We start from the raw sequence: 27,995 nt of genomic DNA on the forward strand, positions 1-27,995 counted from the left end.
ATTCTTTTAGCTTTCAAAAATTCTCTCTATTACTGTCTTTCTACTTTTCCATATAAATAGTTTTTTTTAATATTCAAGTACACATCGAAGTCAGAAATGCAACATATTCTATCAACACACTTTCTAGAACATTCTACAACACGTGGAGGTTAAAAGTTCATCAATTTTTTTAAACCTAACGATATTTTTTTGCAACATTTTCTTGAACATTTAACAGCACGTGCAGGTTAAAAGTTCACGATTGTTTTAAGTTCGAACAGTGCCTTCCAAATGAAAGTAGCAGGTGTGGTTGAGTTGAGCACATTTTATCCTATAATATGTACTATAATATGTACGTGCAAACTGCTTTTTCTTAACCAATCACAAACACACTTTTCCACAAAACGAATGTGCACCCTACTTTTAAAAAACAATGCTTTTCATCTCCCAATCAGGTACCGTTTGTATCTTTAAGCATCTCTCTTATTCTACGAAGGAACTGCATGAGCTACAGACATCTTTCCATACCTTCCAGCCATACCTTCAAAATGCTAGTGTGGATCGTAGGACATAGCTATGTTTTGTGGTGCCAGAGGTATGCAGAACAGAGACGTATTGACTTAGACCTAGGTTTACAAAATGTGGACATTAAATGGTTTGGACAGAGAGGATTGAAGTGGCACCAATTGTTGCCTTTGGTTAAAACCTGTTTGCATCTCCAACACCCTGACCTCATTATTGTGTACTTTGGTGGAAACGACCTAGGCACATTGACTGGGGTAGATTTGGAAATGCTTATGAAGGACACCTTTGGACAATTGATGTTACTTTTACCTCAAACTGTCTTTGTATATTCCAATATATGCCAAAGACAGAAGTGGAAATGGTCCAAACAATTTTGTCCTCAGATTGAAAAATCTTGGAAAAAAGTCAACAAGGCTGTCTCTACATACCTCAGAGACCACAAAATGAGGTCCATATACAACAACAACAACATACGTTTTGATATGGCGGATATATACAGAAGTGATGGAGTACACTTCACAGATCATGGAAACCGAGTTTTCCTGAATAACTTGAAGCTGTGCATCCGCACTTATATGTAGCTCCAACTAATGAACACAAGGGCTCTTTTTAGAGTCAGCCTATAACTTACAACTTAGGCCCCCTATTTTAGGGCCATATAACGCCAACTCCCTCACCCTCGCCAAAATGTATTCTCCACACAGCTGTGGCGCAGCGGCCAGACCATCTCACTTTGCAGCACAGATCTCTCGCTTTAATCGCCAGCTCTACTCACCCATAGAGGTGAGTAGTTTGCGCTCTACACATACCATATTGATTTACCTTCGCACTCCCTATACAACACCACCTAAGCACCATACACAAGCTACAATGTTCTAAACAAAAGTTCATCCAAGTACTTATAACTACATGCTGACACTACTTGCACAGATGTGGCACAGCAGCCAGAGCACATGACTTCACAGCATATGACACACAGTTTGGGCTGACGCTTTAATCCCCGACTCCGGCAGCAGCTCAGCTTAGCAACATGAGACTCTCGACAATACCTCACATATATTCCGTACCCCAGGACTTTCATACCAGTACGGGTCAGTAGTTCGTCCTAGTAGTTATAAACACATCCGGACACTACTTCCACAACTGTAGTACAGCGGCCAAAGCACATGACTTCACAGCATAAGACACACAATTTGGGCTCACGCTTTAATCCCCGAGTCCCGCATCAGTTCACCTAACCCGCATCAGACTCTACCCAATACCTCACTTAATTTCCGTAGCCCACCACTTACACATCGGTAGGGGTAAATACTTCACTTCGCACCCCCTCTATAGCACACCCTAAACACCCCACAGAGGTTATAGTGCTACTACCCTCCTATTTCCCACTTTTTTCCCCCTTTTTTCACCTTACTCGTTTCAACGGAATCACAAAATAGCGGCCAACACTTCCTAGTTGCAACTGCTCGCACCGCTCGCTGCCAATCAGCAACAAGCTCGTGCTCGTAACGCCTCAGCCAATCAGATGGCAGAATTCCCAAATATCGATATCTGTAAATTTCGATATTTCTCAAAAACTACTGAACGAATTTACACCAAATAAACAAAAGCGTGCTTTCTAGACCAAGACCCTTCTCCCTGCCAAATTTGGGGTAATTCCATTCACCCGTTCGACCTGTAGCCTTGTCTAAAGTTTCCTATGGAAACTAACATGGAGAAAACATAGTTTGGGACCGCCCTTTTTTCTCGGCCCCCCCCCTTGACGACGAATCACCCCCAAACTTTCAACATAGGAGCTGATCTCAACAAAGAATTTGTTTTGAAAATTTCGCGAAGATTCGTCAATCGGCGCCAAAGTTATCGGGAATAAAATGTTGCCATTTTCCTATGGTAACTAGGTCCTAACTATAACTACCTACTGGCGACCGCCAGTAGGATATAGATATATAGATATATATATATATATATATAGATATATATAGATATATATATATATATATATATATATATATATATCCTACTGGCGGTCGCCAGTAGGTAGTTATAGTTAGGACCACGTTTCCATAGGAAATCCGCAACATTCTATTTTGAATAACTTTGGCGCCGGTCGACTAATCCTCGCGAATTTTTCAAAATAGGTGGGGCGCTACGCTCCGCTCCTACCCTGAAAGTCTCGGGGGGATTCGTCAAGCGGGGGCAGAGATAAAAGGGGGGTCCCACAACGCGTTTTTCCCATGCATTTTTCCATAGGACCTTTAGACAGGGCTACAGCCCGAACGGCTGAACAGAATTACTTGAAATTTGGCAGAGAGGTAGTCCTCAGGTCAAGGAAGTGCCTTTTGTAGGTTTGGTGTAAATCTGTTCAGTAGATTCTGAGAAAATAGCCTTTAAATCAATATATATATCTGAGCCAGCTTACGGTGCGCTTACGGTACGCTTACCGTACGCGTACGGTGGCGTGCGCGAGCGCGATTCTGATTGGCTCTTAGATCTTAGTAAACATTCGAATCGGCCGAAACCAGGAAGCTGCGGCCGCCATTTTCTCTCTCGCACTGAGAGTGATGATGAAAATACAAAGCAAAAAAACATGTAAAGGGGCTGTTTAGACAGCTCCCACACACATAGCCATGTTGAGGGAGTCCCCAAAGATCCCCCAAGACCAAAAACGGGATTTTTTTTTTTTTCGCTAATTTCGCCGATTACGCTTACCGTACGCGTACGGTAAAAAATGATATAAAAAAAAAAATTATCCACACTCTCCCCACCCCGTGTGCAATTGGTGGCCGAAGGCCACCAATTGTACATGGCTTATAACAATTGAGATAAACTATAATATTTAAAAAAAAATAAATAAAAATAAAAATTATCCACACTCTGTCCACCCCGTGTGCAAATGGTGCCCGAAGGGCACCATTTGTGCATGGCTTATAAAAATTACGAAAAATTAAAATATTACCTTTCAAAACGAAGTGCATCATATGTCCTCCATGTGCGCACGGTGCGCGAAGCGCATCGTGCGTACATGGCCCATCTAGCGTAACGTGGGCACGCGGTGCGCGTAGCGCACCGCGTGCCCACCGTGCGTGCACGGCACTAACTGCGTAAAGTGGGCGCGCGGTGCGCAAAGCGCACCGCGTGCTTACTGTGCGCGCACGGTGCGCGCACGGAACGAACTGCGTTAAGTGGGCGCGCACGCCACGAATGGCGTAAAGTAACTTAGCATTTAAAAAAACGTACAAATTCACTGAAAAAACCATAGGTTTCACACACGTTATAGTTAGGAATTAGCATTTAAAAAACCTTGCAAATTCACTGAAAAAACCATAGGTTTCACACATGTTATAGTTAGCGGAAATTTTACTGATAAAAAACCAATGAAATTCCCCCGTTATAGTTAGTGCAGGCAACTATAACTCACGCGACCGCAATCTTCTGCTGATGACATATGTGTCTTTATGAAAAAAAAATATTTGTAATATATGTATAGCTAAAAATGTATGGAAGAAGACATGGGCAAATAAGTGTCTAAATACAGTATTAGCATCAGCAGAGGATTGCGGTCGCGTGAGTTATAGTTGCCTGCACTAACTATAACGGGGGAATTTCATTGGTTTTTTATCAGTAAAATTTCCGCTAACTATAACATGTGTGAAACCTATGGTTTTTTCAGTGAATATATATATATATATATATATATATATATATATATATATATATATATATATATATATATATATATATTCTAGTTCTAGAGAACTATAATGGCAGGATTGACAGCGTATGCACAGACGGATAAACGTCTAACAAGATGACAAGATTACTATAAACACCAGAGGTCTCTTTAGCCCGATGGTAAGCAGTAGTGCAGGCTAAAAGCTTGTCAGAAAAGAGGTATCATCTGGGGCTTCCTGAGTAACAGAAAAATGTATTTGTATGAAAAGGGGTAATATAACTGAGTCATATAATACTCAGTGGAGAATTTTCTGGCTACTGTACAATGGAAGAAGTTTGAACCATACAAAACATACCTGTTCTTTGCAGTACACTAACACTGTAATTATGATTTTACGTTCGAGAGAAATTCAGAAAGTATGATTGAATAAAACTAATTGCTCATTCCTGGTGTACAACATATATATTGTTCAACTATGGATGTTAATCACGTAGTAATCTGGGGCAGCTGCTGCATTTAAATGCACTGGGCATAAATGAGCCTTGCTGGACCACTTCTTCGACTTAGTGACATAGTAAATTTACTTTCCTCAAATATACAGTCCAGTAGAAACATCAGTTGTTATGAAAGGTCTCATTAAACCCTGCCTTTATTGAAATGGTGTTTGACTCGCCTGATGAGATGGGGATTCATGAATTCAGTGCGGACAGAACCCAGGATTTCGTTGCTTCCATATTCAACCAGAGTCAGCTCACCAGCATTGAAGATCATGCACACCTGTGTGAGGAACAATAGACAATAGGAATAATGAGATATGGTGAAAGCATAGACTCAGATTGTGGAACCCTAAAGTGCTCAACAGTCTGGATAAATATGTATGAAAGTACTATGATCTAGAATCACATGTAAGTAAGTAGCTATAAGGAACTAGGGCTACAATAAGCAACTTTTCATTCAGCATCATAGGATTCACAACAATCATCACAAAGGGAAGCATAGAATAGAAGTATAGAATAGCAAGCTCAAACTATACCTTGGAGAAAGGAGATTAGAAATATAGAGGCCAGATGTACTAATGCATTTTCGTATCGCAAACCTTGTGATGCAGTAAATCAAAGGTTTTGCAACAAGAAAATTTGATTTTTAAATGTACTAAACATTTAGCATGTTGGTACGATGCTACTGAATCGCTGAACGGATTTAGGAAATTGCTATTGGAAGGGGAATGGTCGAATCAGCAATTCCTTATGGAATGTATTCATGTTTTGAAACTGAAATCCAATAGCAAAATAATAATATTCTACTGACGCCTTAAAGGAGGTGGTAACCTATTTGCAAACGGGAAGGGGTTCCCCTTTGTGAATGGTCTAAAATCCTTTTTTAGGAGTGGGCAGTGGTCTCCTGGGTCACTGCCTACCCCTAAAAGGAAAATGCTACTTACCAGTATGCATCTGTTCTTGGCATGTAGAGCTGCAGAGATTCACACAGTATGCATAGATCGCCATCTGGTGTTGGGCTCGGATGCTTGCACCTTGTTGTTGTCTTGGAAGAAGTCTTTTGTCGTCACGAGATAGGGGACTCCTCCCTTGGACGATAGTGCGCATGGGCATCGACTCCATCCTCAGATTGTTTTTCGCCATGACGGGAAATGATGGAGTTTGTAAGAAACAGAAGAGATGTTCATGTGAATGTATCTAAGTAAGATAACACTGGAACAGATACAGGTTCCGGGGAGGTGGGTGGGCGTGTGAATCTCGGCAGCTCTACATGCCAAGTACAGATGCATACTGGTAAGTTGCATTTTCCGTTCGAGGAATATGAGCTGCAGAATTCACACTGTGTGCATAGACTGTACAGCAGTGTCTCCCCTAGCGGTGGTCGCCTGTATCGGTTACAGTAGTTTGAAAAAGTGTCTTAAGAGCAGTCTGGCCTACAGAAGCTTGCTGCTTCGCTTGCACATCTACACAATAGTGTTTGGTGAAGGTGTGTGTAGTAGGCCATGTTGCTGCCTTACAAGTGTCTTCTAGGCGAATATTCCCTACGAATGCCATGGAAGCCCCTAGTTTGCGAGTTGAATGCGCCCTAGGGGGAATTGTTAATGTACGTTTTGCTTTTTGGTAGCACATTTGACTATCCCCCTTGCAATTCCAGCTTTGGAGATGGGGTTGCCCTTATGAGGTGGAGAGAAAGCTACAAACAGTTGTTTCGTTTTTCTGAAGGCTTTAGTCCTGTCTATGTAATAATGCAAAGCTCTTTTGACGGCATGTGAAGAGCTCTTTCTGCTACCGAATCAGGGTTTTGGAAAAATACTGGTAACTCTACTGATTGATTAAGATGGAAAGCAGAGATTACTTTGGGAAGAAATTTTGGATTTGTCCTAAGAACCACCTTGTTACGATGTATTTGTAAGAATGGCTCTTGTATGGTTAAAGCCTGGATCTCACTTACTCTCCCGAGAGAGGTGATTGCGACAAGGACAGCTACTTTCCATGTAAGAAATTGTAATTCGCATTTGTGTATTGGCTCAAATTGGGGACTCATGAGTCTAGTAAGAACAATGTTTAGGTTCCACACCGGAGAGGGTGGCAGTCTGGGTGGAATTATCCTTTTAAGGCCTTCAATAAAGGTTTTGATAGCAGGTACTCTAAACAATGACAAATGTCTGTTTTGTAGGTAGGCGGCAAGGACAGCCAGATGTAGTCTTATAGATGAGTATGCCAGATTGCATCTTTGTAGATGCAGCAAATAATGTTTTGAATTGAAGCATCTAGCAGGTCAATTTAGTTGTTATTGCAGTAAATGATGAATCTTTTACATTTAGCTGCATAGCAAGCTCTTGTAGAGGGGCGTATGGCTTCTTTAATAATATTCATACAGTCGGGGGAAGGTTGAGGCAACCGAACTCTAGGATTTCAGGAGCCAGATTGCTAGATTCTGGGTGCCTTATCTCTCCATGATTCTGCGTGAGCAGCCTTGGAGAGAGACGTAGTTTTTGGTGTGGAACTACTGAGAGTTTGAGTAGTGTTGTGAACCATGGTTGCTGTGACCATGTGGGAGCAACCAGGATCATCTTGAGAGACTGCTGTTTGAGCTTGCATTCTACTAGCGGAATGAGTGGGAGTGGCGGAAAAGTGAACGCAAATCTGCCTGACCAGTTCATCCATATCACATTGCCCTTGGGCAACGGATGTGGGTACCTGGCGGCGAAGGTTGGGCATTTTGAGTTTGTGTGTGTGGCGAACAGATCTATGTCTGGATGGCCCCACATAAGGAAAAAGGGTTGCAGAACTTGCGGATGAAGTTCCCATTCGTGTATCTGCGGAGTCTGACGACTCAATAGATCCGCAATCTGATTGTTCACTCCTGGAAGATGTTCTGCCAGAATATATATGGTTTGTGGAATGGCCCATCTCCATATGCATTGCGCCAGTTGAGACAGCTGCAACGAGTGTGTTCCTCCTTGTTTTTGCATTTAATACATTGCCCGTCATATTGTCGGTGCGGACTATGACAGTTTTGTGGAGGAGATGTACTTGGAATGACTTTAGCGCTAGAAATATTGATAGTAATTCTAGGTGATTGATGTGGAGCTGTTTTTGTTGAGTGTTCCACTTGCCCTGAACTGTGTGGTTTAGGAGATGGGCTCCCCAGCCTGCGAGTGATGCGTCCGCTGTTAGTTCTATCTGTGGAACTGGCTCTAGGAACGGCCACCCTCTGGAAAGGTTTTGTGTGTTCCACCACTGCAGAGAGAGATGTGTGCGGCTGTCCACCAACACCAGATCTGTAAATTGACCTTGAGCCTGGTTCCACTGACGTGCCAATCCATTCCTGTAAAGGGCGCATTTGAAGTCTTGCGTGAGGTACAATGAAAATGCAAGAGGCCATCATTCCTATGAGTTGCAAAAACACTCGGGCTGGAAGAGTGTTGGGACTGAAGTTTGGTGATGAGGGTTTGCATACTGGCTATCCTGGCTGGATCGGGGTATGCTAGAGCTTTGCAAGTGTCTATTGTGGCTCCCATGTACTGATGTAGATAGGAGGGTTGAAGGTGTGACTTGGTGTAGTTCACTGTGAACCCCAAGCTGTGTAGCAACTGAATAGTATGGAAATACATGTATTTGCTGCCTTCGCAAGTGCGCTGCTACTACCGCAAGGCACTTTGTGAACACTCTGGGTGCTGTGGTCACCCCGAATGGGAGAACTTTGAATTGATAGTGTTGGCCGTCCTCTGTGAACCTTAGATATTTCCTGTGAACAGGGTGTATGGGAATATGGAAGTAGGCGTCCTTGAGGTCTAGTGTGGCAAGTAAGTCGCCTTGTTGAAGCAGTGGAAGGACTTGTTGAAGAGTGATCATGTGAAAATGATCTGACTGTATGTAAAGATTAAGAGGTCTGAGGTCCAGTATTGGTCTTAGAGTACCGTCTTTTTGGGGGATGAGGAAATACAGGGAGTAAACTCCTGTTCCTTCATGCTGTATGGGAACTAGTTCTATTACATGCTTTTGAAGCAGTGAGAGAACTTGCTGTTTCAGGAGCGTCAGATGTTCTGTGGACATCGGACGTTGTTTGGGCGGTATGTTGGGGGGAGTTGCAGTAAGTTCCAGCTGGTAACCATACTGGATAATTTGTCTTACCCACTTGTCTGTAGTGATGGAATTCCAGACAGGTAGGAAGTGTGAGAGTCTCCCTCCGACCGGAGTGGAATGGTCTGGAGGGAAGTCACTGTTTATTAGTGGGAGAGGCGCGAGTGTTGTTGTTACCTCGGCCTCTACCTTTGTTGTTATTTCCCCTGTACCCACCTCTAAAATATCCCTTGTTGGTGGACGTTTGTGTGGGCCAAAAAGTTGTTTGTGATTGAATGGCTGATTTAGGATAGTAGTCTGCACTTCTTGTTTGAACCCAGAAATGCGCAGCCAGGCAGGTCTTCTTAGTAACACACTAGTGTTGATGGATCTAGATGCGGTGTCTGCTGCAGCGAGGGCAACTTAATTGATGCATCTGTTTATAACTTGCCCTCCTGAATCAAATCATTAGCTTTGGCTTTATATTGGACAGGCAAATGCTGTATTAGGGTTTCAAGCTCGTCGTAATGAGCCCAATCGTACCTGGCAAGTAATGCCTGCACATTAGCTATCCTCCAGTGATTAGCTGCCTGGGCGGCAACTCGTTTGCCCGAAGCGTCTAGTAATTTAGACTCTTTGTTTGTAGGTGGAGCATCACCGGAGGTCTGAGAGTTGGCACGCTTTCTAGCATTGGTCACTACCAGGAGTCTAAGGGAAGTTGGCCCTTAATGTAGGTGGGATCATTAGGGGCGGGTTTATATTTTTTATCAATCCGAGGATTGAGAATTCTAGCCCTTACAGGGTCTTTGAATATCTCTGAGGCATATTTAATGATGCCTTTTAATATGGGTAAAGTTTGTACTGTCTTTTGTGACTGTGCAAAAGTGTCTATTAGGAAGTCTTCCTCTGTGGGGTCGGAATGCATTTGAACACCATGGTACTGAGCAGCCCTATCAATGAGCTGACTAAAGCCAATATTGTCATATGGGGGAGATAGCTTTGTTGGGTATGCATCAGGATCAGGAAGGTCTGGAGGATCTGGAGGATCTACTGGGTCATCATAGTCATCCCATGTGTCCTGTGGTATGTCTGTGTCATCATCAGGGTCAGTAAAAGGGTCATTGTTGCCTCCCCCAACCCCTAAATCATCATCATCCTGTGGTGGTGGTGAATATGGGGGAAGGATGGGAGACTTTGGAGAAGAGGAAGGCTAAGTAGGAAGAACAGGAGAAGAGGGTCTTAAGGGTGAAGTTGCACAGTCTCTTTTCTTCACAGGCACCTCAGGGATGTGTGGGGTGTCCAATTTCCTCTTTTTGTGTGGAATGCTGACAATATGGCCTGTCTTAGGGTCCACTTGGGAGAGTTTTTTGTTCCGGATTGACGGGATCCAGCAGAAAAAGTTCTTCCTCTTCGATAGTTGCTTTCGCCGTCGATTTTTTCGGTTCCGAGCGGGATTTAGATTTCTGCTCTGGAGCCTTTGAAGGGGTTTTTGGATCCTTTGGCTTCGTTGTCGAGTCTGAAATCTTTTTCGGTTCCGTGTGTTTTGGTTTCGGATCCCAGGCCTTTTGTTCTTTTGGTGCCGAGGTGTTCGGTGCCAAGGCCTTTTTGAGACTGTGAGAATAGGATGTGCGGGCATTGACATGCGGCTTGCTCGGCCATGAGCCGCGGGAAGGCTTTTTCTTTGTCTTCGGAGCCAGGCCCGGGAGAGGGACTTCTGAAGCTTTGTTTCGGTTGCGACTGAGGTTTGCAGGCGAAGTCGCAACCGGAACCTTCTTTTTTTCGGGTGGGGTTAGGGCAGGGGCAATTGTACTCACTCGTTGACCTGGAGTGATGTGGTCATCGGAGTCGGAGTCATCTGCCTAGGAAACGATGTCCAGATCCTCCGAATCCTCTGCCTCCGGAACATCGAGGCCTTCATCGAAGATGTCTTCTGGCACTGGTGCAGCCTGCTGCGCCATAAGGTGTTGTCGGGCCCGGCGATCATGGATAGTCTTCTTGGACCGGAAGGAGGCACAGGCTTGGCAAGTTTTCTCCTTGTGCTCGGACGAAAGACAGAGGTTGCAGACCTTGAGTTGGTCGCTGTGTGGGAATTTAGCTCCACACTGGGGGCATTTTTTGAATGGAGTCCTTTCCATTAGCCATAGGCCCGAAAGGCGTCGATAGGCCCAGCGGCCCGCGTCGATGACCGGATTAGAGTATTTGAGTTAACGCGACGAAAGACGCGTGAACGAAAACTATACCGTTGGGTTTGAGATGGTTTGCACGGCAAAAAGGGCTGGATAACACGGTACAGAAACGAAGCGCTGAAGTTACATCCGAACCCGATGGCGGAAAAAAACAATCTGAGGATGGAGTCAATGCCCATGCGCCCTATCGTCCAAGGGAGCAGTCACCTATCTCGGGACTACAAAATACTTCTTCCAAGACAACAACAAGGTGCAAGCACTCAAGCCCAACACCAGATGGCGATCTTTGCACACAGTGTGAATCCTGCAGCTCATATGCCTCGAACAATAGATTTCCAGACTTTTCTTACATTTAAAAAAAAATTTAACACATTTTGCTTTCCTTTAAGGAAAACTAGTTGCATTTAAAATGGGGAAAAAAACATTGCTTTATATAAAATTAATGAAAGAAATGGTGGTCTGCTGATTCCAGCAGGCAAACATCCCTACGATGACAGCGAATCACAATGGATCTCATTTTGCAAACTACCTCCCTAATATTCATCAGGTAGGTCAAATTGCAACCCACTGCGATTGAGTATTTTGTAAACTGACCTATTAGTACATAGGTTGGTTCACAAAATACCATAAGACTCGCAAATTGCAACGTTTTGTGAATCCTATCTCAGTATATCTGGCCCGTAGTGTGAAGGATGAACATAATTTATGCAAATAAATTGCAAAGGAAGACTTCTTTCACAAGGGTGTCCGTTTCAGCAAAAGCATGAGCTGATTTCAAATCAGCCCTTACTCAAATGTCTGGCATTTTATAATTTGTCTCCTGAGATCAGCTGTTGTTCCTTTTCAATTTCTAGAATGAGCCTTAGGCCAGCTGAGAAACGGTCTGTTTACATGTTGGTGCCAAGCTATGATACATGACACTATCCATCTAGCTATAGTACGTTTAGAGGCAGCTAATCCAGTGTAAAAGACAATACTGACAAACAGTTGTGTAAAATCATGCTAGTCCTATGTCTTCATATACAGATGCCACCAATATGTTTATCACCTTCACACTTTTTTGTTTTCATCGTTATAATTTATTAAATATGTTCATTCAATCAAAAAAGTGAATTAAAGCCAACATGTCCTTGACAAACTACTGTTGGTTCTTTAGTGTTATATTTCTTCATCATTTCCTTTTTCAAGTGCAATCTTTTCAAGCCTTGTATTATCACAGACCCAAATTATTCTAATTATGCAAGTGAAAATAGTCTTCATTCTTAAAATTCACTTCAGAACATTAAGGATTAGGGTCTAAGACCCTTGGCCACAGAAAATGTATTTCCTTTTTTCAATTGTAAGATATTTTTATACAGCAGTGGTTTCAGGTAAATGTACTTTATGACAGATTTTGCTTGAATGGCTGCATTGTTTTACATGGGAAAATAGAAAGATATAAAGTATTGTCCTCAATGGTATGTTTCCCTTGTTTAAATTCATTTTCAAATTTAAATATGTGTTTTATAAAACGTGTTTCAGGGATCCTGCATAAATATAAAAAATTAAAATGTTGCAACTTATAGGCATGTTTCTCTTGTTTAAATACATTTTCAAATTTGAAAATTTCGTAAGAAAGCTTTCGGGGATCTCGCCTACAGGGAATTCCAGGATAGAATGGAGCTTTTTTGTTTAGGAAAACAGATATGATTTGCCAAAATATCACATATGACGCAGATCTCTGAACCTCAGAAAACTGCTGCATACAAGATACAAGAATTGAATTTGACCATTTTTCATAAAGATTCAGGAGAAAATGAAAGGCAATGCAAATAAAATCAAACCCTTAGAACAACCCTCCAACCACCTGCGCACTGCCATCTATTCCACAGCAACATATCACTTACACAAACTGCCATTGTACAATATAACACATCACCAACCATGAAACAATTGTCCAGCCTAGGGGCAACGTACAATTCACCAATAAAAACAAAGCAGAAGAAAACTAACAACAGGAGATATGGAGGTCACACTGGGTCCCGGCTGCGGTCCCCCTGTGGCAGCTCAAGCTCCAGGCCCCGATAGTCAGCCCAGCACCTCCAGATCTTGTAGTGATTCCGGGGACATCCCCTGGCCTCAAATACCAGGATCTCCAGGCCCATACAAAAGTATAAACCGTTTTTCCATGCGGAGAGCGAGGGAGCGACTGCTGCCTTCCAGGCCCTAGCTATGTCCCTCTTTGCCAGGGTAAAGCCCAGGAGCATAAGATGCTGCTTGTAGATATTACCCCCGATCCCTTCCATCACATGCAGGAGGACTAGCTTCGGCGAGTTGGGGAGCTCCCACCCCAGCACTTCAGAAAGACAGGCCAGCACCCCACTCCAGAATCTTGCTAGTGCCGTGCAGTGCCAGATAGTATGCAATAGGGTCCCATTCGCATGATCACATTGGAGAGACACCGGAAAGGCCACCAAGCCCCGCCCTCCAGAGCCTGACCCTGGTATATTAAACTCTATGGAGGTACTTGAATTGAATAAGCCGTAGGCTCATTGCGATAGCGGCCCCACGCGGAGATGCCAGAGCCTCTGTCCAATCTTCCTCTTCCATCTGACCCACATCGCCCTCCCAGGCCTCCGTTAAGCCCTGCAGTGAAGGGGAACAGTGTGTAACATGGGACTGGTACATTTTGGCGATCTTGTGGTCAAGGATGTCCCCCATAAATATTTTAGCTTCTACCGGGCTGAACTCCGGCAGCGACTCCAATCCCTCCTGGCTGGGGGAGATAGCATCTTTTTTGTTTTGTTGTTTACAAGGTAGCGACCTATGATGATAAACGTGGGAATAACTGGTGATATTTAACCAGCAAGCTCACTTTGGTGGTGCGCACGTGAGGTGCTACCTTGTTCGTGCACTTTTTTCACATTTTTACACATTGTTGTGTTATATACACCTGTCAAGGTATGGGGCATTTCTCTTGGAACCCAGTGACTGTTGACTTTTAGTTTGGTTCTTTTAGAGTTAAATGTACGGCTATTGTGAGGAGGGACAATTTACCTTAATTTGTGAAGGGAGATTGTGGAGGAATAAAATATACTTCCATTCCCACTCATAAATTAAACATAAAGATTCGCCATGATGACAGATTAGGTCTTTGTTGTTATATTGCTGGGGGAAGATAGCGTGCCTGAACTGTAGGTACTTGAAAAATTGGGTTTTCGGCATCTGAAAGTCTTTCTGGATGTCCTGAAAGGATTTCAAAATCGGACCCCGTAGAATGGAGCTTTTTGAGACACTAATGGACGTGGTAGTCAACTGACGAGGGTCTAATCATCAAAATCTATACATGATTGGTGAAAAGAAAGCCTGACAGAAAACATACATTCAGAAGTTCAATGACTGAGCTTTGTGATGAAAGCCCACTCAGAAAATTGGGCAAATATTTAAGATACATTTTTCATGGATTTGTCTTCTCCCATGCCGTGGTGGTGAGACATAGATTAAGACCATGCTGGCACCTTGATGTGCATAGACTAACATGTGCAATGGTCCATGAATAGTATGCTTCACATTTGGTGAACAAGAGGAGAGGTTCAGGCTCATTGGAGAGACATGGTAAGATTCACAATGGTGAAGCCACGAGATTAACAGGTTGCCCTATTTGTTGTCCCGGACACAGATGAGCACACAGGACTGCTAACATGAATGCGTTGGGGATACTTTGATGCTTTTGGTCTTGCCAGATATGAACGTGTTCATTAACAAGTTCACATCATAACCTGTACTCTGCCTGGAGGAAGAAGACATTATTGAAGATATGGCAGAGGAACCCAACATATCCATTGCTCTATAAAAAGAAAAATAATATTTGCTTCAATGCCCTTAGCACAAGTTTCCTTATTGCCCATGTAGTGCAAAAAAAGGCTAACTAAGAAGTCAGCAGGCGGAATGCTTATGTAACACACATTTATTTGGGACGAATGTTGCTTTATTTCAGTGCCTTAGACACACTTAATCCATAAGCATAATTTTTAGTACCACTTACGTTCTCGTTTTCAAAGAAGAACTTCTCATTGCCTCCAGAGCCCTGCCAGGCCACCTACAAGAGAGAAAATAAAGACGATTGCAGTGGGCCTTTATGAGTGATTTAACATGCAGATCACAGCAGTAAAAAGCCTGCACCATGTTCTACCCACAGACACTCTTTCTCTGGCAGCCTCTGCAGGGAGCTTCTTCGGTTTCCTATCTATTTACCTAATAAAAGATACATTTAATTACAGAGCAGGTACCAAAAAAAGACTGAAATGAAAGCAAGAGATGTTCTTAGCTACTGAACTATCCCTATAGGATATGGGGCTCTGGGAGATCCAAGTCTTTGTGTGGGTAAGAAGAAATCCAAAATGGCCGACTTCAGGTCTAATCTTTCTGGAGCCAAGACCATCAGTGCATGCATAAAATTGCAGTGCAGAGAACAGGCCAAGTCATTTAAGGATGCAGCAATAAAAGAAGCCAAAAGAATAGAATGTTGTGGACTGACATGCAAATATTGTGCTCCGATTTTCCTCATTATCAAACTACAGCACTGCAAGAAGACAGAAACCAGAACCCTTTCTGAGCAAGGGCTGCGGACTATTCTGAGCAAGGGCTGCAGCCAGTTCTCCAATATTGATTTCTTTCATAGATTCACATGCTTGAATCTTTCCTGTCAATATGGTGGGAGACCCAGGGTAACAGTAGTAAAAGAGGTGCTAATACGTAAGCATTAAGAATCACATAGATAATAACAGACATAGCTAGCCAATTCACATTGTTTGAATGAATCCAAACTTCAACCATTCAGAGTAGAGACCCTGAAGCACTCATCCCCCGCAGAGCCACCATATCCCAGAGCTCGAGCATGAGTGTAAATAATAGAAAAAAGAGATATGATTGTAGCGAGCCTTAATGGGGAGGAGAGAGGGTCGCATGGGAATCTATGAAAGATATCAATACTGGAGAACCACAGTGTACAGGTAAGTAACTTGTTTTTCTTCAGTATTGTACCTTTCATTGTTTCTCATGCTTGAATAAGACTAGCAAGCAGTACCAAGGATAAATGGAGGTGGGTAAGGACAGCCATCCCACATGATAGAAAAATACTCCAAGATTAAACTCATTAGCACCAAGTTACCAAACCGAAAAATCATCATAAACAATACTTTACATGAATACAATCAAAAGTTGAGTATCTCAGTGAAACAGGTGACGTAACACAGCTTGTCAAACTGCCACATCCTCTTTTTCCAAGGAATTCAGGCTGTAGTGCTTCGTGACGGTGTGGGCATTAACCCACATTGCTGTCCTGCAGAGGTCTGTCAATGATACGCCTGTAAACAGGGCTGAAGATGCAGCAAACTTTAGCATAGAATATGCTTTCATCCTTTCAGTCAATGGTCTTCGTGCATTCTCATGACAAAAGGTGATGACTGCAGACACTTAATGAGCAATACTTGCCCGTAATAAAGCCTGACCCTTTCTCGGAAGGGAAAATGAAATTAGGAGTTGATCAGATTTCCTGAAAGTCTTGTTTCTTTCGAGATAAAACTTGAGACAGTGTTTGATATCCAGAGAGTGTAACACTCTTTCTGCTGCAGGTGATGGCAAGATTATAAGCTCATTCAAGAGAAATGATGTTGGAACCTTCAGAATGAACTTAGCGTTAGTTCGCAGTATGACTTTGCCATCGCAAAACTGTAAGTATGGTTCATGGATTGTTATGGCACGGATCTCACTGATCCTCCTGGCAGACACACTAGCCAAGAGATAGGCCACCTTCCAAGAGATATATTTCAGGTCTGCTTTATGAATTGGCTGAGTGAAGACTGTGTCGAACTGAAGGGTAGACTCTAAACAGTCTTTTCATGAATTCTTTAATTATTTTGTGGACCATAACAATAGTTCTCCTGTGCTTCTTCAAAAACGTAAAACAGCAGCCAAATTAACCCATATGGAGGAATGTGCAAGACCTGATTCTGCTGGATTTAACACATAATGGAGCATCTGCTCTGGGGTAGATGAAAGCGATGTACAGAATGAGCGGTACACAACGAACAAAATCTTTTCTATTTTGTAGCATAACTCTTGCAGGTGGTGCTGAAGAATAGACGTGCAGTTCTCTCGAAAATTTCTGTTCCCAAATTACTGGTCATGAGGCGCTAAGCTGACAAGCTTAGCAAAAATATCTGTAGATGGACAACCTGATCCTTGTTCGTTGAGAGATCATCCTCAGTTAGCTGGAATGGAAAATGCGGACTCTCGGAAAGGATAAGCAGCTCTGTGAAACAGTACTGCTTTGGCCATGCTGGAATGATCAGAATGAGATGGCAATGTACTTGCCTTTTCTTGCGCATGACTTCTGGGATCAGTGGAAAAGAAGGAAGCACATAAGCGTACATTCCCATCCATGCAAACTGGAACACATTTTCCCAAGACTTCTTCTGTACAATCTGCATTTCTTGTTTTGAAAGGTGGCGAAAAGATCCAGGTTTGGAGTACCCCATTGATGAAACACTTGCAAAAATTGCCACCGATTCAGCTCACATTTGTGGCATTGTTTCTCATTCCACTTCCGCCCACTCGTTCTCCACTCCCGGAATATGTTCCACCTTGAGAGTGATCTTGTGGAGAATCAACAATTTCCAGATTTAATGAGCCTGAGCTGACAAGATTTGTGAACTTGTTCCTCAATGTTAAGTGAGATAAAAACATTGTTGTGGTGTTGTCTGTTCTTATGTACACCAAGGAATTCCAAAGCCTGGGAAGAAAAGACTGGAGACACAGAAAAACAGCTTTGAATTCTAAAAGATTGATGTGTGACAAGGCCTCCTTGGCAGACCATCTTCTTTGTTTGTCCTATAAATGAGCTCCCCAGCCTTCCAGGGACACATCTGTTTTCATAAAGATATGGGATTGCACGGGAATGAACATTAGACTTTGCGAGGTGTTTGCTGAGACCTTCCACCAATCCATCGCAACTTTCATAGTCGAGGTGATTGAAATGGTGTCCTCAAAGGTGCCCTAGCACGGGACCCCTTGCAGGTCTAGTTACTCCTGTAACGGAAACATGCTAAGCTGACAGTTTGGTATCAATGGGATGCAAGATGAAATCATTCCAACATTGATTTGCACTGCCGGACAGACGTGGACTTTCTTTTTGATAAGGTAGTGGTTAATGACCTTAAGCGATGAATCCTCTCCGCCGCAGGGAAAGCCTTAGAAACCTTCAGATCCTGGACTGCTCCTAGAAAGACTAAAATCCTGGATGGGGTAAGAGACGATTTTTGTCTGTTTAGTTTGAGGCCAAGTGACTTGAGTCGCCGACAGGCCACAGTAGACTTTCTTGCTGAAGGCAATGTGGAGGCCACAGTAGATATTCTTGCTGAAGGTAATGTGAGACCCTTTATAAGCCAGTCATCCAGGTAAGGGAAAACCTGGTGATCAGTTCTCCTTACAAAGGCCATCACCGGAGCCATACACTTCGTCAAGACTCTGAGAGTCCTACGTAGTCCAAAAGGGAGCACTATGACGTGGTAATGGCACCCTGCCACCTCAATCCTTAGAAATCTTCAATGAATTATGTATAGCGATATGGAAATACGCATCTAGAAGATTCACAGATGTCAGGTAGTCTACTGTATTCAGGAGTTGTATGATCTCTTGTAAGGATAGCATCCTGAAAGGTTGTTTCTTGATGCATTTAATTTAAGAGCCTCAAGTCCATCACTTGTCTCCATTTTCCAGACTTCCTTTTGATGAGGAAGAAGTTGGAGTAGAAGCCTGTGCTGTGCTGAGACAACGGAAACTTCTCTATCGCGTACTTGGTGAGAAGTAAAAAAATTCAGCAGAGACAAAGGACTATGAGCTTGCTTGTGAGGAGAGAAATTGGGAATCTTTTGAACCAATACCAGTGTGTGACCATGCTGGATTAGGTCTCACCGCCATTTACCTGAATATATGTTCTTCAAAGACTGTAAAATTTGGAAATTAGACTTTTAAATTGGTGTGTGGGTGGGACTGAGGTCATTGGTGCCTGGGAACATCATTGATGTCTAGAAGCATCCTGTGATCTTCCTTCCGCCGGAGGACGTCATCTTGATGATTGACGAGAATATGATAATGCTGCGTTGCTCTGCATGGCTGTTGTGACTGGTATTGTGAGTGATACCCCTGCTGGGCGTAAGGTTGGGCATTCTGGAGGCAAACTGCCCTCTACCTCTGTCCCCTCGAAAGGGCTGAATGTGACACTGTTGCAAGGTACCTAGGGATTGGTGCAGTCTCTGTGTCTGCTTGTATGGACTGCAAAGTAACAGCCACATGTTTCCTGAAGAGATTTTCACCATCAAATGGCATACCAAGAATCTTGGCATGCACTTCTGGATGGAAAGAAGTTGCCTTCAGTGAGCCCTGATGGCATGGTACAAGCAACTCCTGCCATCTGTCTGAACGCAGTAGATGAAATGTCAATGGCAGCGTTTATAATCTCAGAGGAAGCTTTTTCCCCCTCCAAAAGAATTTCTTTTGCCTCATTACGCTTATCCTCTTGGTAATATTCCAGGTAAGCTGACATATAACAACAGCATCTGACGGTCCCAAGGGTGGGGGACGGATGTAGTTGAGGATGATGAAACGCTGGAGCAACCTGCAGAAGGGCAGTCATAGAGAGGTACTTGGTGGAACACGCGCGATGGCAAGAGTACCTCACTTCTCCCTACAGCTCTGAGCCTGACTGTGGGGGTGGGGAGTGGCCCGCAACCAATAACACGGCAACTTAAAAAGAGAAAATTATCCTTATACCTGGTATTTTGCCACACTGACATGGGGGAGGGGTGAGAGTGTATATGCATATGGGAGTGCTGACTGACAACGAATTGCTAGTTGGTAGGGGTTTAGCTTAGGTTATGCATTGGTTCTAGCAGCTGGATATGACTGTCGGCATGATGATAATTGATGACGGTAATTGTAACTGTGTAAAGCAATAAAAATTGTTTTTGCAAAAAAAACAACAGCATCTGACGGTCGTATCTCCCCAATATAACCAACGCGATGAATGCTCTAACATATGTTGCTGCCATCGTGGAAAAGCGTTTGCCAATATTGTCCAGTCTTCTACCTTCCTTGTCTGGCAGGCTGAACAAGATGTGGACGGATATTTTCAGCGCCGTTGGTCTGCCTCCATGATGACAGAATCAGAGCGAGGCTGACCGAAAAGACATGCCGGGGAATTGTCATGTGCCTTTTACTTTTTGTCTAATTTAGGGACAACCGCTGCCACTGAAGCCGGGGTCTTCATGCGCTTTAGCCCTATCTGCCAGATATTCAACAATGGGAATGGATCTAACAGAGCATTGCGTTGAATTCTAAAAGTCATATAGAAAACACTCGGTCTGACTGGGAGAGATAAGTCAAAGAGCTTGGAAGGTCTTTCAAGAAGCTCGTGAAATTTCGGATGTCAGCTAGCGAAGAATCCACCGGGCTTAGCGAAGGTGAAGCAGACACTGGTGTTACATAGTCATCCCATTCCGGTCAGTCTTCGGTGGCACCCGCAGGAATCTCACAGTCCTCTGGTTGTTGGTCCCCATCACTATCAACAAAAGTATCTCTTATTGTGATAGTGGGGATCAGACATCCTTCCTGTTATTGTGCTCAAGGAGGACTATTTGGAAGGGAAACGAACTCTGGAGCTTCCAAAAGGGCTGAGGTTTGTTGTGCCAGCCCATTTGCCTCTGGAAACCGATTGTAATAAGCATTTAACATAAGGCACAGATCTGCTACCAGAGAAATAGGGATTGCAACGATGTCCCCTTGACCATACTATCGCTCATCTTTCGGTTCATCATAAGAATAAATCTCCTGAAAGGTGTCATATCTTTGAGTGGGTTGTGGATGCCTTTCACGGAAGGAAAATTCACCACCAAGGTATTTTTAAGTGTCTTGATCAGCCCCCTCATCATCAGTGTCCTTACACTTAACATTAATTTGGGCTGGGCTGTAAGGCGGCCAAATAGACTCACTTCTTAGAAGATGCTGAGGGAGTCGACATTGCTGCCATCGATATTATTGCAGTCGACGGTCTCGTTGACGACGATGAAGTTGTCAGTGTCTTCATGGACGATGAAGATGTCGTCATCATCCTCATCCTGCTGGTAGTCGAAGCTGTTGACACTGCCATCTTCACCGGCACTGAAGAGAATGCGTGCGGCAACGCCTTCCCAATCGCCGATTGCACTGTCGACGGGATTTCTTTTGACGACTGATCCGTCAATGGACGGATCTTCTTCACAACAGGATCCTTAAATTGGTGTGACAGGAACCGAAGAAGGTGAAGATGAAGGCCATCTGTGAGAGTGTATGCGCTCAGCAGACTCCTTACTTGAAGGCTTTTCAGCACTGGTATCCTTGCTCAGTGGTTTTACCTTTTTAAAGTCCCTTTCTGACGAGGAAGAGCCCTCCTCATCTTTGGCTTCCTTGAGGAACAATGTTTCCTTTCCTTAATTTCAGAGTCTGAGTCAATCTGTGCCTTCTTCTTCTGGAGCCAAAGAAGGAGCCTGGCCTCACAGTCCTTTAAGGTGTTAACAGAAACCGTGCAGCTTATGCTGAGGGTACAGACAATAAAGACACTCCTTGTGGGGGTCCTCAGAGAAAAGCCTTGGCTTCCCACAAGGCCTGAATTGCCTTTTTTAGATTCCTCAGACATGTTGGAAAATAGGGAAATAATCCTAAAAGATTGTACGTCAGGTGTTGCTTGAAGGACAAGAAGCAAAATTGAGAGTGTACAAGTCAAAAGTTGATAGCAGAAACACTGTTACTGAGCAGAGCTCAGGGAGACTCCCTAACACACGACGTGCTGTAAGAAATCTAAGGTTTGGATGCATTAAAACAGTGTGAATTGGCTAGCAATATCTATTGTTATCTAAGTGATTCTTCTGTATTAGTGTTGCTTTATTACTGTTACCATGGAACTTCCACCATGATGGGGAAGATTCAAGCATGTGAACGTAGGAAAGATACAATACTGGGGAAACTATGGCATCTTGGTAACGAGCACATTGCCTTTTCTAAAAATGTGATCGTATTAAAATCATAGATATTAAGTTATTTATTTGGTGCAATGCAGATGTTGCACAGATTGCTGATAGAAATGTTCAAGACTTAGCAAAAAATGTGCCACTTACGCATAAGTGCAAATCTGCACCCAGCAAGTGTTGGTACTATACGAATCAGGCCCAATTCCTCTGGTCCAAGACTTCACTCCAATTACACAGCCTGATTCAGAAAAACAGTCAGCACTTCTCATGTTATGAATCAAGTTTAACTTCAGTGTAAACTGCAAAATGTTGCACAAGTCTACTGAAATTAAAATATCTATGCATTCTTAATACATATTTTTTAAATTGTTTATTATTTCAACAGCTGTATTACATTTTACAAGTGTTTGATTTTTAAATTTTTAATATGTCCAACAAAATGATAGTGTGATTTTGTTTGAACAAATGAAAGAACACTGAAAGATATAGGCAGAAATATTTGCCATATTTACAATAGTGCGTTGAGTGCAGACTTAAACATATTATATATATTTTGTGTATAAGCCAGATGCACAAACCCCACTCCAATAACTGCTTAAAAGCACTGACTACATTTACTTCATGTTCTGATGCCTTTGCTTGTGTTTACTTGGGAAACCTTTTGGGAATGATAGATGTTTAACCATTTTATTTTGACTATTTTAAACCTTTGATACTACGATAATGCACTTTTATGCAACAGGTAAATGCTCTACTTGACTGCACAAATACATACATACATACATACATTACCTCACTGAGCTTGTTAGATGCAAGATCTCCCAGAAGCAGAGTGTCGGAGGTGTGGGCCACCAAATACCTCTCCTTCCCCAGGATCTTCACCTCATCAATTTCATAGCCATAGTGGGACTTCAGAACTACTCGAGTCCCAGTTGACAAGTTTTTCACAATCACCTGCAGAAGAAAGACAAAGGAGTTAGATAAAAGCACGTAGAGTGCATCAGAAGGGGTAATGAAGACTACACAGCAGGTTCCCAGCGTGTGCTCAAGATACGTACAGAAACAGAGACTAGAGCAGTTGAAGCCCTAGAATGATTACTGATGAGGCAACAATAGTTCATATAACAAACAGCCAATACGAGATGTGGAACAGGCTCCCATCAGAAGAGGCACCTCCAGCCTCCATCAATATTTTTACTATCATGGCATTGGGAAGGTGTGGAAAAAGGGAAAATTTACTTTCCTGTAATCCAAATTTTCCTTCGGGGAAAATCAAAGTAATTGAGAAGTTCTGCCCAAGCACAGGATCCCCCAGAACACATTTTTACAAAAAATATAAAATAAAACTTTTCTCTAAAATAAAAGAACTTTTCAAAATAAAAATTTGGCAGCTCATTTGTAGCCTACGTTGGCCACATTTTGCTTATTTTCTTTTAAAATGGAATCCAAATGTACTTCGAAAAAGTCACTGTAACAACACTTTTTAAAGAAAAAAAATAAAGAAACACAGTGCATGGAGATAGATAAATAGGTTGCAACCTACAGGGAGAAAAAAACGAACACTTTTGCTTTATGGAAGCACACCCAACGATCTCATAATGCCTTGGTAGTGGCATTTGCTCCATGTCTTTTTGTGCAGCAACTTAGGAGCTTGTACGAAGACCAATCAAGCTCCCTTTATTTTCACTGGAGTGATCATGGCTGCTTTTAGTTTTAATTGAGCTTCCCCTGATAAAGAACCAGTACCACAGATAAAAGCTTTTCTCTCTACTTTGGGGGAGCTCAACCGAAAATCATAAGCACTGAATAAGGTAGTAAGCTCATACCTTGATAATGCAATTGAAGAAAAGAGAAAGAGTTATGCTCCATAAATGTCTCCAATAGGCCTGACCCAGATGTGCATCAGCACTTGTCTTAAGACAACAGTGTCGGGTGATGTGAGGGCTGACACGGATTTCTCTGCTTTGTGATGTTTCTTAATAAAGCAGCAGTTGCACCTTTACCTCTTGTAGATTGATCTTTGGGACTATCCACTAAGGATTTATCGACTTTTCTATAACAAAGCAAGTTACCGGAGTCAATCCATCTACAAATTAACTGTTCTGAAGTGGGTAAACCTGTACAATCATATCAGTGATTCACAAACAACTATTTATTTCTTCAAGGTAACATTTTTTCCCTCACCTAACATCTAATGTGCATAAAGACCTTTCTGCCGAAGAGGATAGATATTGAAAGAAGGTTGGGATTTTAATGAACTGTTTAATATTACAGTCCAATCCCATCTTGAAAAGGTGGGACTGGACTTCAAACCGCATGTGCTTTCATAACCACGTTATACTTCTGGAATACTGGGTTGGCTTCATGGCTGCACAGGGGCTTGAAACTCACTAACCATGCATGCGGACAATATTGTTACAAGGAAACCAGTTTGCTATGTTTATTTGGGTTGTATTTGCAAAGCGTACTGATGAATCTGCTGCTCCACTCAATACCAGCTTCAAGAGCTGCAAGCTTTTAAGGAAGATTTTCTGGAAATTAGTTAGTCTGTCCTAAGGAAGGTTCTCAAACAATTGCTGCAAAGAGTCCCAAAGAGTGTGATTGTATCTTCATAAAAGTGCATTAGCCCAGCCTGCCTTCTACATACTGCACACGTTCTGCAAACTTTTCGCCAGGCTAAATCCAGCTTGTTACTTTCCTTGCTTGGAAGAACTGTGGGTAAGAATATTTTGGCTGCTGGCACTACCACAGAAACAAGCGGAGGATACACCTTGAGGAAGGAGAGTTTCCTTGTTCTGAGGTCAATACGTTTTCTCATGTTGTTCAGGAGAACTTTTCGCTATCAATCATGTGAGAAATAGCTTTGCAGAAGGTTCAGTCAGAAGTGGGCCAACAAAACCGGAGTCTTGAAGAAATGATGTGAGTCAGTGTTTTGAAAATGGCAAGATTTTAGTTGGAAAAATAGGTATTGGAATGCTCAGTTTTGACAGGACCTCATGAAAAGTGTTGCTGTCATAAGAAGGAGATACGCTTGTAAGTGGAGAATCTGTTAAAATAGGAGAATAGCATCTCTTGCTCGAGGTAGAGGAAGACAATATAGTTCTGGGATAAGTACTTAGAGTGTGAAGCCATCTCTTATAATGGTGCCAATTCTTGGAAGGGCATCTTGAATAATTATGTGCAGTGCAAACCTGTTTGCAGAGTGCAAGCCTGTGCAGTACAAAGCCCTTCTTTTCTGAACTACTGTCACTGGAACTAGTGGAACTAGAGTAGTAACTGAGGAGTTGTTGGAGCTCGAGTCTGAGGAGGAGCAGGGGAGGAAGTCACAGGTGGAGATTGAGCCGCATGAGCTGGATGAGCTCTTTAGATAAGTGGCAAGATGACTAAGGAGGAGAGGTAGTGAATTGGCGATCTCCAGTACAGGAAGAAGAACGTCCCTGCGATGGGAGGGACAGGGCCCTCCAATACTTCAAATCCCTAGCTCGATGTCGCATGCTTAAATGTTGAATGGTGCTTCAATGTTCTAGATTTTTTCAAAATTGAATGTCTGAGTTTTTTCAGTGTCGATTGGCATTTCAAAGGCAAGCCAGCCCTTGACAGAGAAATGTAGCTGCATTACCATTTCTTGACATCATACATCCCAATGTCAACCATAAACACCGGTGATCATCTTGTCGACATCTCTTTCTGGGTTTTCTTCTAATAAAGCCCTCACATACATTGATTACAGCTCAAATAGAAAACACGGTGTCTGTTCACCACATTATTCAGATATAGGTTACCGGCACATTCTGCCTTTCTGCTGCACATAAAGATGAATCTCTTTTCTGCCCTCCAGACTTATCCTTGAAAATATCATTGGGGCCACTGGTCTTGATGAGAAACATGAGATAAGCACATGATGCAGAGATCATTTGGGTTCTTTTCTGCCTTAATCATATCACAGGATGAACACTTTACAAAAGTGAAGGTCTTTCAGGTGACAAAAAAACACATTTCATTTCAGAAAACGGAATGCACTCAAACAAACAGATGTTGACTGCAGATAATTTTCCAAGCTTTGGAAAGGATTTTGAGAGGCAAAGAACGATGAAAAGGTTCCGAGCTCCAGGATCTTAAGATGAGCCAGAAAAATAAACTGGTGCAACTGCCACTGACAGGGCACAGATAGCACTCTGGTGGAGTGTGTGTCCTTAAAGAAGTCGAGTCCGTTTTCTAGACTTTAGCCTGTTGGTTTTTCTAGCCATACTTCCCTTAATTTCTCTCTTCTTCCTGTTTGTGCATGAGTTTTTCTTGCCATTGTCTTAAATTAGTGTCATTTGTAAAGTACAGTGGCCGCCTTTTTTTAAGAAAATACACATTTTTTGACCATTATATCCGACATGATATGCAAGTATAGATTTTTGTTTTCAATACATTGATTTTCTAAAGAAGAGTGCTAATTTATGTGATTTATAATAAGTGATCTGGAATTTCATATGTGGGCAATACCATTGAATGTTTATGATTATAAATGGTGATCATGGAATGGAATAACACATTTGTTACAAACATTAGGTAATGCTTACATCAGGCTTGTAGGAGTCATGAAAGCAAAGTGAAGTCACTGAACAGATGTGGCATTCCTTACTAATAAGATTATCATATTTTGTTTTTGAGTGTAATTCACATGAGTGCTTCCTGGGGTCAAAAGTTCCTCGATGTGGTTCCAGTTGCTAGATAGAAGGTCATTAAAGTAAAATGTCCTGCAAGAGCTTTAATGTTGTTGGTTCCAACTTGATACTACTTCTGCATTTATGTACAGCACCACAGTTGTGCAAACATTTTGCTTCTGACTCTTGTGTATTCCCCTTGAAAACTATGAAAAATACCCAAAATTCAATAGGAGTATGGCTTTCTGATGAAACTTACTATCTTCCTGATGCCTTTGTAGGCGGATATATTTGAAATCTAATTCTCTCTTACAAGGGATGAGACACTTACAAGAAAAAACCCATGTACAGTAGGCACTTGTGTACAAACCGATTGAAAGTTATCAGTATAACACAGTTTCACAGCATTCGCAATAGAAAGCTACGCTAGGGAATAGTCAAAGGAAGAGTGGGAACTCTGACAAGTATGTGGACATAATCAAGACTACACAACATTTGGTGGTATGATAAATACTCTGCACACCCCTGTTTTATAGATCTATAAACTTGCACAGCAAAAACTTTACTCTCTCCCATCCAGGTAATGCTTTAGGGCTTACAGCCACACAGATTCGAAAGAGCAAATAATTCCTTTAGAGACACAATATAAACACAATATAAATGCCACATTCTTCTGCTAACCAGTAAGGAATTAGGCAGATTCACTCAGGAAAGTACTGAAAAGGATTCTGGTAAGGCAAGGTGCTTCCCTGGTAAAGGGGGTTCGGTGCTCATGAAGGCAGCTCTCACAAGGGGACCTCGGGTCCCTGTGGAAATAAATTAATTACATTTTAAAACAGCCTCCCCCATAAACTAATACCATTAACTTCTTGACAGGAAAATGCTATATCATGGGATGTTATGTAAAAACTATCCTTTCTGTTCTCTGGAAACGAGACCAATTCTCTTCTTTGAAAAAGGGGAATATTGGCTGAAAATGACTCATAGTCTGATTGATACAAGTTGCTTTCCCGTTGATGGAAAGAAAATACATTCCACAACAGCAGCAGCTCACTCTTTTGTGCACTAGTAGCACCATGGCTGGCTTCTCTTACTTAATTACACAGTCGCAGAAAAAATATGAGCAGAAACCAAGATGGAGCCAGTATAATTGTTTTACAATATAAAAACACTAGAAAAAAGTGTACCAGGTTTAACAGAGTAAAGGGCTTACACCCTAATTTAGATTAAATAAAATTGAGGGAAGGATCAAGTGCTGGTAGCATGATCAGCTAGAGAGACGGAATATGAAACCGATTCACCAGGGAGACGGTTCAACGTGCAGCACTTCAAGGATCAATAATGGGACAGGTTCTATGGAGCATATTAGTAAATGG

The 27,995-nt window shown here is 42.5% G+C and overlaps 1 protein-coding gene across 2 annotated transcripts in view; it reads right to left on the reverse strand.

Annotated features, from left to right (window-relative positions):
* The window catches only part of IFT172 (intraflagellar transport 172), a 1,173,227-nt gene that overhangs the window by 864,222 nt on the left and 281,010 nt on the right, over positions 1 to 27,995 (reverse strand). For both annotated transcript variants that reach the window (XM_085613308.1, XM_085613307.1), the window contains exons 11-13: positions 22,760 to 22,921; positions 14,950 to 15,003; positions 4,851 to 4,954 (exon numbers count right to left, since the gene is read on the reverse strand). In XM_085613308.1, coding sequence (XP_085469434.1) covers positions 4,851 to 4,954; positions 14,950 to 15,003; positions 22,760 to 22,921 — 320 coding nt within the window. The remainder of the gene's footprint in view (positions 1 to 4,850; positions 4,955 to 14,949; positions 15,004 to 22,759; positions 22,922 to 27,995) is intronic.

The sequence above is a fragment of the Triturus cristatus genome, chromosome 6 (assembly GCF_964204655.1).
Source record: "Triturus cristatus chromosome 6, aTriCri1.1, whole genome shotgun sequence".
NCBI classification, from domain to species: Eukaryota; Metazoa; Chordata; class Amphibia; order Caudata; family Salamandridae; genus Triturus; species Triturus cristatus.